Source organism: Conger conger, chromosome 12 (assembly GCF_963514075.1).
Source record: "Conger conger chromosome 12, fConCon1.1, whole genome shotgun sequence".
Lineage (NCBI taxonomy): Eukaryota > Metazoa > Chordata > Actinopteri > Anguilliformes > Congridae > Conger > Conger conger.
In genome coordinates, this window is record NC_083771.1 from 17,520,545 (window position 1) to 17,537,865 (window position 17,321).

Genomic DNA, 17,321 nt, shown 5'->3' on the forward strand with positions numbered 1-17,321 from the left:
CACACACACACACCTACACCCAGCTGACACCTGCACACTGATAACAAGGTGACACTGTGTAGAGATTTTATCCAAATTTACTGTGTTTTAGTCCAGTACCCCACCCTCCACACATACACACACACACACACACACACGTACACACACATACACACACACAGACACACACTCACTTGCATGACTGACACACACATATATACACACACGCAAACACAAGTCTGAACACTTCAATCTGTATTTAAAAAAATCTAATTTATGTACACTGGATTTACATGACAAAGTTTCCAGATGTGGAACTCAAACATGCATCCCTGCATTAAATGAACATCCTCACTGTTTCACAGTTAAAATGGCACTCTTCAACACTGTGGAATTTGTCACTGTGTTCACGTACTGCACCTGGGTCACATGCTGGGCCTACACGTGGAAATAAACATGTACATGAGGCTCACTTGGTCTGATTATGTTTTCCTATCTGAGAGGTACCAGAATTGGGCTATTGTCATTTAAATTGCATTAATAAAAATTGCTGTCATCAAGTTACAAAGTGAAACAGATATTTGTATTTTCACACATATTTGTAGTTTTTTCAACGAAATGGGCTGAATCAAAAGCTCTTATGAACAGTATGCCTCATGATCTACTACTTTTCTCTGACATTTTCTGCTATAATCTCCCAAACCACTCTGGCTCTTGCTTCCCCATTACCTGTGTGTGACCATGTTGCTTATCTTTATGTTCCCTTGTGAACTTAAGCTTCCTTGTGAACTCTGTTCCTTGGCCAACAGTCCACTAAACTGTCATAGACATGCATATTTAACTAGACAGACGAGAAACACCTTCAGCCATTGCGATATATAAGAACTGGAGGTAGCTCCCGCTTACTGGTTTTTGTTAGAATGGTTCTTGTAATGTTTTTTTCTTCAGGTTTTTTAGCTTGGGTGTTCAGACATAATTAAGTCTCAACAAGTATTTTAGCCTTATATTTTGTCTAACAATTTTATTTATATTACTTCTTTGCTAAATCATTTCAAGATTTTGTAATTGGGTGAAAACATTTCATTTGTCAAGCAAACAGTAACTAAAAAAAAGATTTTATCTCTCATTACAAAACGAAAACACTTTTTTAAAGTGTATTTCTGTTCAAAGTACTACACAAATACATTTGAGTTTATATATTACAGGCACTGTAATAGCTTAAAGTCTGAATTTAAACTGAATTTAACAGATGACCTTTGTCACGGTAATTGACTGTTAATGGATAACCTGAAATGATTTTCAGTTTTAACTACAGAAGTAATCCATCACTCAACCTCATGTCAACACAGACCTGCTTCAGCCCTATAGGTAGTTACTAGAATCTTAGGTGATGAAACTCCATTACATTTCTGGCATTTGGCAGACACTCATAACCAAAGTGACACAACTTTTGCATTTTTATGTAGTATTTGTTTATAGAGTGGGACATAATCCAAAATAATTTAGTTTAAGCATCTTCCTCAGGGGGTACATTGGCAGTAACCAGCCTGGGAATAAAACTTGTAACCTTTAGGTTACAAGTCCAGCTGTTTGCCCACTGTATTATACTCCCACCCCATCTTGGCTTTGACTTCCAAGGCAACCCATAGAAGTCGGTACATTTGCATTCAGTGAGCACTGTATTAGGTAGACCTGTACACCAGCTTGTTAATGCAAATATTTAATCAGCCAATCATGTGGCAGCAACTCAATGCATAAAACCATGCAGACGTGGTTAAGAGGTCCAGCTGTTTTTCAGACCAAATGTCAGAATGGGGACGATATGTGATGTAAGTGATGATTTTTGGTGCCAGACAGGGTGGTTTGAATATCTCAGAAACTGCTGATCTCCTGTGATTTTCATGCACAACAGTCACGAGAGTTTGCCGAGAATGGTGTGAAAAACAAAAAACATCCAGTGAGCAGCAGTTTTGCAGGGAAAAACTTGTTAATAATAAAGGTCAGAGGGCCAGACTGGTCAAAGCTGACAGGAAGGTGACATTAACACGCACTAATACAGTGGTATGCAGAAAAGCACCTCTGAACACACAACGTGTCAAACCTCTAAGTGGATAGGCTACAGCAACAGAAGACCAATAAGTCTAAAAAATAAGTCTAATAAAGTGTCCACTGAGTATCTATTATTTTTGTAATTTGGTGCCCAATATGAGGCTCTGTATATCCAATTCCAGCCTTAATTTTGAGTGACATATTAATACATATTATGGATTAGGCATAGATCATAATACATATTGTTATGTATTATAATACATATTATGAATTATGTAGGCCTATGTCTGAATATATAATACATATTATGGATCAGGTATGTATGAACATATAATACATGTAAAACCTTCTTAGGAGTAGCTAGTGCTAAACCTATGGCAATAATAGAAATGGAGATCACAGATTTAAGCACAACGCTCGTACTGTAGTTTATATTTCTATACTACCAGCAGATGGCGATACGATATTAATTCACTACCACGTTCCCTTATGAACGCGTGAACTACACTCACTCAGCAGGACCCAGGGGACCAGGGATTGACATCCCCTGAAGTTTTCGAACCCCAGTGGTTACCGGTGGTATTGCAGTTTACGGAGCCTCTGGCGCACAGCTCTGGTACCAAAAGGCAATTGAATTCCCCGTTGAAGTCAATTCAGAACTATTGTTTATAAGATTGCGAAATTGTACTATTTTGGACAGTACTTTTCAATAAAAAACTGTCTTCACATTGAACTCATTACTCTCCGACTCCGTTTTCTTAGCCAAGATATAATAGTTTTTCATTCCTATTCGTCCCTTCACATTTAGGTACCCAGTGCGCATGCTCAGGTGCCAACAAAGCCCCTTCATGCGCTATTGAGCAGCTCCCATATAAATCCAATGAACCAACTGCCTCCAGTCCTAGTCCTAGCTTAGTTGTTATATAGCATGTTGTCAAGCTATAGTAAGCAGACTGTGCATAGGGCATATTAGTCACAAGTAATCATGCGCCGTGTCAAACCGAATTTGTGTGCGCGCGTCGCGTGCATGTGTGAGTAAAGTTCGTTGTTGACTGCCGTTTGTACTGTCAGAAGTTCGGGTAAGTTATGCGCTACTGTAGCACGCGAGGAGAAGTGCAGGGATGGGGGTTTCGGGAGGTACTGTTTTCGGGCTATGCCCCGGACGGGGGGATGTTCATGCCGGAGACCTTGCCCACTATCACTCCTGACACTTTGAGGTCCTGGACGTCGCTATCCTACCCTCGGCTGGTCCATGAAGTTTGTGCTCTTTTCATTCCGGACGATCTCATTCCTCGCCATGATCTGGACGGTAAAAAACTTTCAGCTCCACTCGGACTGTCTACTATTCTACTATTCCCTAGATCACTCAAATGCATTTAATAATATAACGATGCTGACTGAAAGCTGTTGAAAACATTTTAACATAATTTTACTGGCTTAAATAGCCGAAATGATCTCAACACACATGAACCTTTTTTGTTTGAAGTGTTTGTTTCTTTCCCCGTGTCTGTGTCTGTCTTTAGCCGTGCTGTCGGGTGCCCTCTCTCAGTTCTCGGTCCCCGGGGCGGTGCGTCTGGCACGGCTGGGCGGCGGTCTTTCCGTCCTGGAGCTCTTCCACGGAGAGACGCTGGCGTTTAAAGACCTGGCCATGACCTGCACCACCCGCCTGCTGGACTACTTCCTGCAGCGCGAGAGCAGGCGTGCCACCGTCCTCGTGGGTGAGGGTCTTCTCGCGTCCGTCTGGATGGCTAATTTCTCCTCTACACAAGATTATTGATAATGACGTGATAACTTTTATTCAAATAAATGTAATGTAACGTATCCCAGTCAAGTATATATAGGTACAGATAAAGGCAAAGCAATAATAATTAAAATACACTACATTGTTGATCTGCTTTGCTGTAGCGCATATTTTATCAACTAGACCAGTGGTCCTCACTCCTGGTCCTGGAGAGCTGCAGGGTGTGCATTTGTTGTTACTTAGCACTTAATTGAGGTAATTACACAGTTGCCTCATCTCTCCTGGTTTCTTGGGGTCTGAATTCGTTGGTGATGTTACGACGAAAACAAAAACTAGCACACCCTGCGGCTCTCCAGGACCAGGAGTGAGGACCACTGCACTATAAATTTGAACAGTGTGTGCATAGTACTCTGTTCTGATGGAGCAAGTGCTTTAAAAAAATGATAGCGTAATTTCAATTTGGTCACTTCCACGCCAAGGAACATTTAGAAGGTTTGGTGGTGTTTTTTGTGTTATGCAGTGCCCACATGTCCGGCTGTGGATTATGAATCGTCCTTCCTTTTAATAATAATAATTTAGCTGACACTTTTATCCAAAGCGGACTTACAGTTGATAAGACTAAGCAGGGGACAATGCCCCCTGGAACAGTGTGGGGTTAAGGGCCTTGCTCAAGGGCCCAGCAGCTGTGCAGATTTTATCATGCCTACACAGGGGCTTGAATCACCAACCTTCTGGGTCCCAGTCATTTACCTTAGAGTTTAGAGAAGGTTTAGTTTGGTGGGGGTTTAGAGGAGGTTTAGTTTAGAGGGGATTTAGTGGGGGTTTAGAGGGGGTTTAGTTAAGCAGAGGTTTAGTTTAGAGGAGGTTTAGTTAAGCGGAGGTTTAGTTTAGAGGAGGTTTAGTTTAGAGGGGGTTTAGTTAAGCGGAGGTTTAGTTTAGAGGAGGTTTAGTTTAGAGGGGGTTTAGTTAAGTGGAGGTTTAGTTCAGAGGAGGTTTAGTTTCCCTGACGGTTGGGCTCTCCACTGCAGGGACGTCGGGGGACACGGGCGGCTCGGCCATCCGTGGGGCGCGGGGTCTGAGGGGCGTGGACGTGGTGGTGGTGTTCCCTCGTGGACGAATCACCGCCGTGCAGGAGAAGCACATGACCACCAGCCTGGAGGACAACATCCACGTGTTCGCAGGTCAGAGACGGTTATGAAAATATTAAATAACTGAAAGTATATTACGGGCCTTATTTGGGAAATATTGTGTCACATATCTCCAACAGGCATTTCCATACAGATCAGAACAGAAATACTTTGAGCTCTTTAGACACCAGTAATGCAGTCCTGACCACAGACGTTCTTTTGCTCATCAATCCACTCTTGCCCATAGATGATGTATGGCGGCGTTTTTCTCCCCAGCGGACGGCAGCTCTGATGACATCGACGTGCCTCTGCGTTGCCTCTTTGCGGACCGGGAGCTGGTGAAGGAGCACGGGCTGATGAGCCTCAACTCCGTCAACTGGTGCCGCATCCTGGTCCAGCTGGCCCACTTCCTGTACGCCTACCTGCAGCTGAGCGGGCTGGAGCGGACACCAGGGGGCGCTCTGCCCCGCCTGGAGGTGGTAGTGCCCACGGGTGGGGCCGGGAACATCACAGGTAATGTCACCACCCCCCCCCCCCCCCCCCCCATTATATAAATCTGTTTTTCTTCAATGTCTTTCTTTCTTCTCAGGCTCATTCATCGGCTGTTTCTCTCCTCTTTTACTTGCTCCTGACCTGGACCCCATCGACGTCCGCCATCTTCAAGGACATTTTAACCCATTAAATGTTCCATCTAGGAGTTATTAGAATTTAGGAACGTCCAATCTTTTACTTTGAGCAAGAAAACATCAGCGCATCCTGTGCAGAAGTATTTTTCCGGAAAGCCTGACGTATAAATAATCGACCTGTCGATCCACCTCTCCACATCTGCAACATCAGCAGCTGACGTGGCTTTCCATTTGCCTTATTCACATTTTCTCAAATTCCCTTTTCTTGCCACTTTCCCTAGCCTCTCCCGATGGATGGAGCTGGGAGTAGATAAAAGAGTGAGAAACAAAAGAGATGAGAAAAATAAGTGACTGGAATGAACCCCTCCTCTCTGTCTTTCTCTCTCACCCTCTCTCCACTTCACTTCGATTTAATATGCTTTACTGGGAACATACACTTAATGTTGCCAAAGCGTTACATTAAAGGAAACCACAAAAGTACAACAATTACAAATAGAAGGGAATCTCTGTCTCTTGCGCCATCTGTTTATTTTCACTCAAACGGCTGAATGTTTATAGTTGTAGCACTATGCCATTAACCTGCACTTGTGAATTGCCAACCACAGAAGTGGTGGGCAGAAGATCTGTGTTATGTGGGTAGAAGTTATCCAGCTTATCCAGCTAACTCAGTAATCGTACTTTGTGAAACAGGACTCTGGAATCTCTCAAATTGCCCAACAACAGGAGTGCAGTTTCCCTCCCTGTGTTACATGCTTCTTTTCTTTGACATAATCCCGATGTTTTTGCCCATGTTTCAGCTGGCTGTATTATGAAGGAGATGGGCGTGCCTCTGCGACTCGTTGCCATGGTGAATGCCAATGACATCGTGCATCGGGCGGTGCAGAGCGGTGACTTCTCCATGGCAACCCAAGTCAAGCAGACTCTGGCCTCTGCCATCGACATTCAGGTGTGCTGTGGAATGTCAGGGTGTGTCTGTGTGTACGTGTGAGAGAGTGTGTGAGTATGTATATATATGTGTGTGTGTGTGTGTGAGAGTATGATTATACACTAAGTGAGAACTTTAATTAGGTATTTATTAGACATATTTTTTAGACTTAAGTCTTCTGCTTCTGTAGCCTATCCACTTGATGCATTGTGTGTTCAGAGATGCTCTTCAGCATACCACTGTTGCTGTCACATGATTGGCTGATTAAGTATTTGCATTAACAATATTGCATTAAATATTATTGCATTAAATTAAATATTTGCTGTCTACCTAATAAAGTGACCACTGAGTATATCTGTGTGTATGTATATGTATGTATGTGTGTGTGTGTGTGTGTGTGTGTGTGTGTGTGTGTGTGTGTGTGTGAGTGTGTGTGTGCGTGTGCGTGAGTGTATATATATGTGTGTGTGTACATTAACCGGCAGTGTGACTCTGTAGGACCCCTACAACATGGAGCGGGTGTTCTGGCTGTTATCAGGGAGGGACGGACTGCAGGTGAAGGGGCTGATGGAGGAGTTTCAGCGGTCCCACAAGATCACCCTGCCCGACGCGCTCCACCGCAAGGTCTGAGCGCTCTCTCACACTCACACTCACACTCACACTCACACTCACACTCACACTCTTACTCACACTCACACTCACACTCTCACTCTCACTCTCTCTCTCTCTCTCTCTCTCTCTCTCTCTCTCTCTCTCTCTCTCTCACACACTCTCTCTCACTCACTCACACTCTCTCTTTCACTCTCACTCACACGCTTTCACACTCTCTCTCTCTCTCTCTCTCTCTCCCCCACCCCTCTCCCCAGGTGTCCTCGGTGATGTGTGCTGGCTCTGTGACAGATGAGGGGATTGTGGGGACCATGAGGCGGTGCTGGGAGGAGAATCACTACCTGCTGTGTCCCCACACTGCTGTGGCTGTCTGGCACCATTACCACACTCCCCTCAGCCCTGGAGAGAACAGGTCACACACACGCATGAACACACACACACACACACACACACAATACATACACACACACATAAACACAAACACTATACACACACTTCGCATACATACAGTCACACACAATACATACACTTTACACACACACTATACATACACTATACACAAACACTATACATGCACACACACGTGCGCATACACACTATACATACATACACAATACACAAACACTATACATACACACACACACACACACACACACACAAAAACTATATATACATGCACGCACTCGCATAATTACAAGCACACGCAAACACACTGTCCACCCTTACCTCATAATTCTATTCTACCTTCTCTGTCAGAATCCTACACCGGTGCTGAATGATGGTAACTATTCCTGTCCCAGGTGTTGCATAGCAACCGCGTCACCTGCCAAGTTCCAGGATGCGGTGCAGAAGGCGGGGCTGACTGTGGATCTGCCGGAGGAGGTGCGGGCCTTGGAGAAACTGCCGACACGCTTCCAGTACCTGGAGTGGGGCGAAGACTGGGAACGGCCGCTGAGAGAACGCATTGTGTCTATTACCTCCGTCCGACAGCGTGGGGCGTTGTTTTACTCACCAGTGTAGGCAATCTATTGAGCAATCATAGATTGTGGCGTGTTGTATTACTCACCAGTGTAAGCAATCTATTGAGAAATCGTAGATTGTGGGGTGTTGTTTTACTCACCAGAGGAATCTGAACCAGGGATACAGTGCAATCTTTCTCCCCAGTAAATGGTGAAATTCAACAACCAATACAAACAGAAGCACTCCCACAATCAATGTTGTGATTTTCTTAGGGTCTGCTAATATTAAACCAAAATATAAGTTAATATCAAACAAATCTCTTTTCATTTATTATGAATTACATTTGAGTAGTTTTACATTTGTCGGTTAGGCATGCTCTGGCTTTCATATGTACCCCACAGAAAAGAAGGCTCCACATTTGGTGTTTTCCCCAGTGTAAGGTGATTTTAAGGATGTACAGAACACTTTTTTGTCTCTTGGCATGTTTTCAGGGGCTGTCTGGATGTTGGAATGTTTCTGTCTTTTAAGGGTGGAGTTGCCCAGCCTTCTTACTGTATGTACTTAATGAGTGAAAGCAATATAATCCTAATTAAAATTTAGTCATACAATTCAGAAAATAATTTGAACATTTAAAGAGATAATTCACTTTTTGGCTGTTTCTTTTAAATAGGCAAAATTATTTGGCTATTTAATTATTTAAAATATGTAAAGTATATTTCAGTTTTTATGTGCAATGTTTTACATATTTGAAAATGTTTCAGACTGTGAGCTGGCATACAGTGACTGGTTTAAGGGCATTTGGGGGTTCTCAACCAATAAGATAAAGTAGCCAATTCATTAACCAATGAAGAACCTGCATGGGCTTATCCAGAATTGATTGATTGGCAGTTCGTCCCTCCCAGGACCCAGTGCCCTGGCTGTCCTATCTCTGTTTACGGCTCTCTGTGCTGATAAGGGCGTTTTACTGAATAGTGTGATGCCCCCTGTCTTAGTCTGAGCTATCGCCTGGCAACCGTGGCCATGGGGCGATGATGCCATAGTTCATCATGACTCAGCAATGTCCTCTTGCTTCTCTGAGGCCATTTCCAGGTCAGGTGACTTACTTGGCTTACTTGCTCACTGTTTGTTGCGCCCATGTAGACATGTGGACATGCACACACACACACACACACACACACACACAAAGGAACATTTCTTCTTTCTCCTGTGTGTGTGCTTTTGTGTGTGCTTGTACTTTATGTGATGGGGGAGAGAAAGTTGTGTGTGTGTGTGTGTGCTGTCTGGGGGGAGAGGGAAACTGTAATTGTGTGTGTCAGCATGTGCTGTAGGTCTACATGGCCTATTCTTGGAGTTTTTGAAATGCAGCACTTCTGTAGGAATAGAGTGTTAATTGCCTATGTGCTTAAGGTGTTAACTTTGTGCTAACTGTACAGATTGCACATCTCAAGTCACATCTTACTGTTGCCATAGTTCTGAGAGAGATTTACTTCATATTATCACATCCAAGTGTATTTTCAGATTTTTCTGGAAAGGATCAGCTCACATTTGGCCCAGCACAGTGAACACAGCCAGAACACAGAGTCATTATCAGGTCTTTATTAATTAGAGGTCTTTCCCCACCTCCTGTAATTTACAATATATGCCGCGATCATTGGAATGTTTTATACACAGATTTACATCCATTTGCAATGTAGACATTATACAGGGGTATATTTTATTTATGTCGCTGATTGATTGTACGTCCCTGGAAACTCATTGGTGGAGCCGATGTGGAGGGGCGTGGCCAGCCAGGTGCAGGAGCCTCACCAGGAACTCTGCTCCCAGGCCGGGGTTGCTGCTTTCTGATTGGCCGGCCTGGCCGTCTTCACCGTCCCCGGCTACGCATGATTGGTCGAGGCTGCAGCCCTCTAAGGAATGGGGAGGACATTGGCATTTAGACAAATGAGACCCAGAAAAAAAGTAGTGTTGTGCTGGCTTTTAGCATTGCCTCCAGTTGGAGACCTATTTACACATGGTTGATCTGGAAATAAGGTCTTCTTTCTTCGTCATGAAGATTGCGCCGTTCAAAACATTGTGAGCTAACTTGATGTTCGGAACACGGTGAGTCTACATTACTGCAGTCTAAGACCCTGATAAGTGAAACTAGCCTCATACTGCAGCCTGATTAGTGACGTTGATCTCATAGTATAGAGGCTAGCCTTATAGTACTGTAGGTTATGAGCACAACTGAGGCTAGTCTCATAGTAATGTAGGCTATGAGCATAATTGAATGTTGCCTCATCGTACTGTAGGTTATGAATGTGGCAGGTTATGAGCATGATAAATGATGTGTAGGTTATGAGCCTGATGATAAGTGATGTGTAGGTTATGAGCCTGATGATCAGTGATGTGTAGGTTATGAGCCTGATGATAATTGATGTGTAGGTTATGAGCCTGATGATAAGTGATGTGTAGGTTATGAGCCTGATGATCAGTGATGTGTGGATTTCGGGGGTCTGACCTGAGTCGCAGCACACCCCCGGTGCGGCGCAGCGCCCCTCCTCAGACCCGCAGGCTTTCCCTCCAGCCTCGCAGGGGGACGGCAGGTAGTTCTCCTCCAGGCAGCGCGCCGTCTCCGGGGAGCCCACGAAGCAGCCCAGCCGCTCGCCGCAGCAGATACTGGGGCCGAAGCAGCGGCCTTTGTCCCCGGGGCCGCAGGACATGCACTAGGGCCCGGAGAGAGACGGGGGCGAGGAGAGAGGGAGGGAGAGGGAGGAGAGAGGGAGGAAGAGGGGGGGAGAGAGAGGGGGAGGGAGAGGGAGGAGAGAGGGGAGAGAGGGACAGAGGGGCGAGGAGACGGGGGGAGAGGGAGGAGAGAGGGGGAAAGAGGGACAGAGGGACAGAGGGGTGAGGAGAGGGAGGGGGAGGGAGGAGAGAGGGAGGAGAGGGGGGAGAGGGACACAGAGGGGTGAGGAGAGGGAGGGAGAGGGAGGAGAGACAGAGGGGTGAGGAGAGAGGGAGAATGAATGAGTGTGGGCAGGGGCCAGAGGGAGGGAGACAGGGTGAGTGATAGTAAGGGGGGTGAGAGAGAGAGAGAGTTCCATGAAGAAGTAATGTAATATTCCCCCCGCCCTGTTTTTCAATTCAGTCCATTCAGGAAATCATTTCTAAAAATAGGTTCTATGGGATCAGCTTCTTAGTTGAATTTGAGCTCTGCGCTCTGAACTGTGCGCTAGGTTGGAGCTTTTCAGCAGCCTTGTTCTGCAACTTCCTTTGTCATCATTTCTCAAACGGTGCCCGGAGTGAAAACACACTGGTGCAGCAGAACTGCACCTGGTGGAGTTTAGAATGTGTGTGTACTCACATTTACATACACACACACACACTGACTACACTCAGTGTAGATACTCACTGTAGAACACAAAACTGGAAAATGTATTATTTAGTCTTCTTACCTCATGCTCAAAATAAAACTGACTGCTTACTTAATCTAACACTTTCAAGACAAGACATTGAGTCTTACAGTATTACCTAAGACTAAACTGTAATGGCTCTCTAGCAAAGCTGGAATTATTTTCTAAAAGGCGAAATGTCTGGTTCTGGGAAACTCTGCTGCACAGGTTAACTGACAACCAGCTGACTGCCGGACCGCATGAAATCTGCAAAAACATCAAGTCTCTTGTCCAACAATCCTCCCCTGTAAAAACCTCCCTGCTGCCCTGGACTGCACCTTGTGTGAGGCGTATTCCTCCAGGGACCTCTTGCCCCCGATGGGGCAGTTGGAGATGTAGCAGGCTGAGCAGACGGACAGCAGGCTCAGCAGACACACGGACACAGCGGCTCCTGACATGACTGCTGGGAAAGAAAGAGGAACCGACAGGATGACAGAGGAATAGCAGGGAGAAAGAACACAGGATTTCAGAGTATTTGTCATTCAAAGCTTAACGCAATGCCCTGACAATAGATTAATTACCAAAATTACTAAGAATATACACATGTTAATGCTAATATTTAATCAAGTAAATTCATAGAAGCATGCAGCTATGGTCAAGAGGTTCAGCTGTTTTTTTTCAGACCAAATGTCCGAATGGGGAAGAAATGCGATCTAAGTGACTTTGACCGTGGGATGATTGTTGGTGCCAGCCAGGGTGGTTTGAGTATCTAAGAAACTACTGATCTCCTGTGATTTTCGCGCAGTCTCTAGAGTTTGCAGAGAAAGGTGCGAAGAACAAAAAACATCCAGTGAACAGCAGTTCTGTGGGCAGCAACGCCTTGTTAATGAGAGACTTCTGAGGAGAAGGGCCAGACTGGTCAAAGCTGACAGGAAGGTGACAGTAACACAAATAAGCAGTCACAACAGTGGTATGCAGAAGAGCATCTCTGTGCACACAACACATCAAACCTCCAAGTGCATAGGCTACAGCAGCAGAAGACCAATAAGTCTAAAAGATAAGCCTAATAACTACCTAATAAAGTGCTCACTGAGTGAATCTATTATAGTCTAAGAAATAACAGTTACATGTTTTGTATGATTTCAGAGAAAAGCTTCATCAATTTACGGACAGCCCATGCGGCAATACCACAAATCCCCCAAAATATATAAGCAATAATCGCACATTTATACAAGCAAACACTTTCTACTACAGAGAAAAAAATTAGATTTCAAATCTCATTACAAGACTAGAAAAGACTTATTTTAAAGTGCAAAAGCAACAGCTAAATGCTACAAGGAGAGAAAGAGAGAGAGAGAGAGAGAGAGAGAGAGAAAAGTCAGACTTACTGTGTTTTTGGGTCTCGATGCAAACGGATGAAAGACAGGATTTTTTGGGTTCTGGCTCAGGGGTCCCCTCTTATATAGTACCACCCGCTGGCCGAGACAGTGACATTGGTCTGATTCTGCCACTTAAGGTTAATGAGTGAACTTTAATGGCCGTGGTAATAATCAGAATCCCTAATGAGGCTGCAGAAGGGGACAGTGACATTCTGCCACACTGCTCTGAGGTCTGGGGGGAGAGGCATTAGAGACAGAGCCGCAATCGTGACTGCACATATCACAAGACTCCAGAAAAGTTATTTACATATGATAATGCTTTTTCTTGTGTCTATTACATATATTTTATTGTATTCTTGCCCGTTTAGTTGAGCATATAGTGGTGTTCATCTAACCCTGTTGTATGTAAAATGTTGCAGCAAGTCAAAAGATTGTTTGATAAATAAATGAATGAGGCAAAGCACCGCACTACCATGAAAAAAATATACATATTTATGTATTCTTGTAATATATATATATATATATATTTTTTTTTTCATGGTAATGCGGACTGAACCTCATTCATTTTACTTTATGTAGGATCATCTCTCAGTTTTATTTAATATATCAAATTGAGTGCATTTCTCTTCAATATTTCTCGATAAATAAATGCATAAATAAATATGTAGAGGTTGGATTGTATGGCTGAAGTTACTGCAGGTCAATTCTGCCTCTCGGCATATTATAGTTTGCAATACTACTCTGTTTCTGATGTGACGTGATGTCCAGTTTGAATTTAAAAGTTCAAAATCCAAGAATATGCTTGGTTTATATGTTAAATGCAAGCTTTATAAAATAGATAATGAACAAAGACAGTGCAAAGTGGGTGTCCAAAATACAGCTATGGAAAAAAATGAAGAGGTCACATCAAATTTTCAGTTTCACAGTTTATGGGAATGTGGCTGTGTAAAATCTAACCATTCATATGTTTCATCAACTATTGACCACAAATTTCATTCCCAACCAAAATATTGTCATTCAAAATATTTTAATGCAGAAAATGACATATAGTGGTGTTCATCTCATACACAGTGTTGTTGTACATTGAGTAATGCAAGCTAAACAAGTTCATACCTATAAATAAATAATAAAAACAACAGTGTCTTCACTTAGGAAGGGCTCAACAATCAATATTTGGTGGAGTAACCCCTTCTTCTTGGGCCAGTCTCTTACTTTTTTCCAAAGCTTGAGTTTGGGATGGGGCGGCACGGATGGTGCAGTGGGTAGCACTGCCGCCTCACAGCAAGGAGGTCCTGGGTTCGAATCCCCGTCGGCCGGGGCCTCTCTGTGCGGAGTTTGCATGTTCTCCCCGTGTCTGCGTGGGTTTCCTCCGGGTACTCCGGTTTCCTCCCACAGTCCAAAGACATGCAGGTTAGGCTGATTGGAGAGTCTAAATTGCCCATAGGTATGAGTGTGTGAGTGAATGGTGTGTGTGCCCTGCGATGGACTGGCGACCTGTCCAGGGTGTATTCCTGCCTTTCGCCCAATGTATGCTGGGATAGGCTCCAGCCCCCCTGCGACCCTGTTCAGGATAAGCGGGTTAAGATAATGGATGGATGGATGGAGTTTGGGATGTATTTTCCACAGAAACAAATTACACATATAGTTCACATAACTAATGTCATGGGATAAGCTTGTATTACATCTCAGCCATGTACTTTCCATTTCATATTAATCAATAGAGCAGCCTATTTGTATGGATGTTGGGAGATGAAGATGCTAGCAGCACACAGCGGCCTGTGGGTGGCCTGTAGCCTAGTGGTTAAGGTACATGACAGGGACCTGCAAGGTCGGCGGTTCGATCCCCGGTGTAGCCACAATAAGATCCACACAGCCGTTGGGCCCTTGAGCAAGGCCCTTAACCCTGCATTGCTCCAGGGGAGGATTGTCTCCTGCCTAGTCTAATCAACTGTACGTCGATCTGGATAAGAGCGTCTGCCAAATGCCATTAACGTAATGTAATGTAACAGCGATAGTTCAGATGAGCAGAGCGACACATTCACCCTCAGGGGCCGAACCGGCAGCGCTGACCGAGCCCCCGCCGCACTGAGACAGCTTGTTCATAATTTATCGCTCATTACGGTCTAATCACGCTCATGACGGTTGAATTAAACATGCAGGCATTTCGCTAACTGAGTCGTGTCCCTGGGTCAGTGAGGGCTGACCCCCCTTTACAGACCACCCCCCCTTTGCCCCGACCCCTTCTTTCCCAATAAATTGCACTGGCCATACATACTCAGGGTCTTATAGGAGCTTTCTGTTGCTTCTAACTGAACCGTTATTTATACAGGCTAGGTTGACTGAGCACACATGCTCATTTAACAGGTAATCCTCTCTCCCCCAGTAGCCTAAGAAGCATGAATTTGGACTGTGGGAGGAAAGCGGGGTACCTGGAGGAAACCCACATAGGCACAAGGGAAAACATGCAAGCTGAGCTCTGAAGGTTAAACTGAAGGCCCTGGTCAGGATTCCAACCCAGGACCTTCTTGCAGCAAGAATATCCATTGCACCACCATACCAATAAAGATTTTGCAATGTTGGTGTCTATGCCCATTCTCAAAAATAATGCTTTTTTTTATACTGCTTTTGTGTTCCATTCAACACATTTTGTGTCAAAGTTACTACAAAAGTATGTGCTACAAAGGGAGACTTTTTAACACAGACCGTGTTGGAAATAACACAAGATGTGTTGTCCGTAGCTAGGTTCCAATACATCAGACAAGCTCAGTAAAGCGTGGAAAAGTATTTGAATCCAAACCGATGACGTATTTGAGCCAGGTCTACGCTCTACACTGTATTCCTGAATGTTGTTGTTTACTGGTGTTTGTGCCGAGGCTGAATGTCATCCTCTCTCCAGAGGCAGAATGTCAGGGACTCTCCGGAGATCCACCTTGAGTCATCCGCCTCTAGAGGCTGAGCACAAGTAAACAATTGTCCTGATCCACGGTGACCGATGGCAGGCTGGAAACACTGTCACTGCAGTGCAAAAAGACGACAGGAAAACATCCGCAAAGGCAAGGGGACGCTAAAAATATTATATATCATCGATCCGTGCTTTACCTGGTTTCTACTTCCTTATACACTCAGTGAGCACTTTATTAGGTGTTTATTAGACATTTTTTTTACTTCTGCTGCTGTAGCCTATCCACTTAGAGGTTTGATGCGTTGTGTGTTCAGTGACGCTCTTCTGCATACCACTGTTGTAATGTGTGGTTATTTGTGTTACTGTCACCTTCCTGTCTGCTTTGACCTGTCTGGCCCTTCGCCTCTGACCTCTCTCATTAACAAGGTATTCTGCCCACAGAACTGCTGCTCACTCGATGTTTTTTGTTTTTTGTACCATTCTCTGCAAACTCCAGTGACTGTTGTTCGATCAGAAGTTTCTTAGATACTCAAACCACCCTGTCTGGCACCAACAGTCATTCCACGGTCAAAGTCACTTAGATCACATTCTTTATCACATTTGATTTGAAAAGCTGCTGAACCTCTTGACCATGTCGGCATGGTCGGCATTTTATGCACATAGTTGCAGTAATAAGCTAGTGTACAGGTTTACTTAATAAAGTGGTGTGTTTATCAAAACAATAAATAAATAAACAGCTTTTTTTTGTCCGGTTTTCAGTTTTCAAGCTTTACTTGCTCTAGCACACGAACACTAGTAATTTCCCTTAAACCTTAAAATAAAATAATTAAAAAGTAAATAAATTGGCTTTCTCTGAAATAAAACAAAAATAGAAATGAACCTCAAAGGATGTTATCATACAGCAGTCATTAGATTTAAGAACAATCACAATAGTCATATTTTCACTGAGCAATCCTGTGGGGTTTTGTTTTTCGTGAGCATGGTGAATGCATCAAGATCCGTTGTCTACACTGGCATTTCCATGCTGTTCTAGTGTTTTTCTGATGTTATTCCTGCATGTTGCCCATCTTTGCTTCGGCATTCTGACCTGCTGTATATCATTATAACAGCATTTATTATGCATTATGAATTTATCAATCCTGACCAGGTCAGTAAGTTAATGATTTTATAATGCACATTAACACATCTTTTGCAGGATCTTCGCTGTTGCAATGATAAATGCCTAATTAGTGCTTTCCTCATTAGCAATTAATTCCACAGTGCTGACGGAAATGAGTGTCTGAGTGTGTGTGTGTGTGTGTGTGTGTGTGTGTGTGTGTGTGCCAAAGGTATTAGATACACATGGCATGTTAAGGGGCATAGCAGATGATTTAGCTTTCCAAAATGACAAATAAAATATAAAGCATGATAAGAAAACGTGTCTTAGTTAAGCCGTCTATACCTTGATATGGTATCTCTTTTTGATGTTGGGCCCTTATGCAGTTTCGTGGGAGAAAACAGAACTGTGGGAAATGAACAGGATGAGTTCTTCTGCAGTTCAGCTAATCATGTTTTCTCTGTTCCAAAGTGATTTGGACTGGGACGTGCAGCGTGTCTTGCACAATTTTTCCAGGAGAGGAAGCCATTTCCCTACTTCACGAGAACGTCCAGCAC

The 17,321-nt window shown here is 44.0% G+C and overlaps 3 protein-coding genes across 6 annotated transcripts in view; 2 read left to right on the forward strand and 1 right to left on the reverse strand.

Moving 5' to 3' along the window:
- LOC133141672 (histone-lysine N-methyltransferase SMYD1-like) overlaps positions 1–451 on the forward strand; it is a 14,271-nt gene extending 13,820 nt beyond the window's left edge. The window contains exon 10 of the mRNA XM_061262269.1: positions 1–451. This exon is cut by the window's left edge and continues 457 nt beyond it. The gene's annotated coding sequence lies outside the window, so the exon portion shown is untranslated.
- A 2,445-nt stretch (positions 452–2,896) lies between these two features.
- Positions 2,897–8,332, forward strand: thnsl2 (threonine synthase-like 2). Of its 3 annotated transcripts, none has more exons than XM_061262270.1 (8): positions 2,897–3,337; positions 3,552–3,746; positions 4,798–4,950; positions 5,173–5,409; positions 6,320–6,468; positions 6,946–7,071; positions 7,314–7,468; positions 7,857–8,332. In XM_061262270.1, the coding sequence occupies exons 1-8, from the start codon at positions 3,115–3,117 to the stop codon at positions 8,074–8,076; spliced, it is 1,458 nt and encodes a 485-aa protein (XP_061118254.1). In that variant the 5' UTR covers positions 2,897–3,114; the 3' UTR covers positions 8,077–8,332. The 3 variants fall into 3 exon arrangements, with proteins under 3 accessions (XP_061118254.1, XP_061118256.1, XP_061118255.1); XM_061262272.1 differs by having other exon boundaries at positions 4,798–4,949; positions 5,223–5,409; XM_061262271.1 differs by lacking the exon at positions 7,314–7,468.
- A 1,265-nt stretch (positions 8,333–9,597) lies between these two features.
- On the reverse strand, positions 9,598–12,931 carry LOC133141675 (isotocin-neurophysin IT 2-like). 2 transcript variants are annotated; one of them, XM_061262273.1, is made up of 4 exons: positions 12,776–12,931; positions 11,726–11,850; positions 10,517–10,721; positions 9,598–9,923 (listed from the first exon to the last, which is right to left on the reverse strand). In XM_061262273.1, exons 2-4 carry the CDS (start codon positions 11,843–11,845, stop codon positions 9,769–9,771), a joined length of 480 nt encoding a protein of 159 aa, XP_061118257.1. In that variant the 5' UTR covers positions 11,846–11,850; positions 12,776–12,931; the 3' UTR covers positions 9,598–9,768. The 2 variants fall into 2 exon arrangements, with proteins under 2 accessions (XP_061118257.1, XP_061118258.1); XM_061262274.1 differs by having other exon boundaries at positions 11,726–11,847; positions 12,776–12,905.
- Between the last annotated feature and the right edge of the window lie 4,390 nt (positions 12,932–17,321).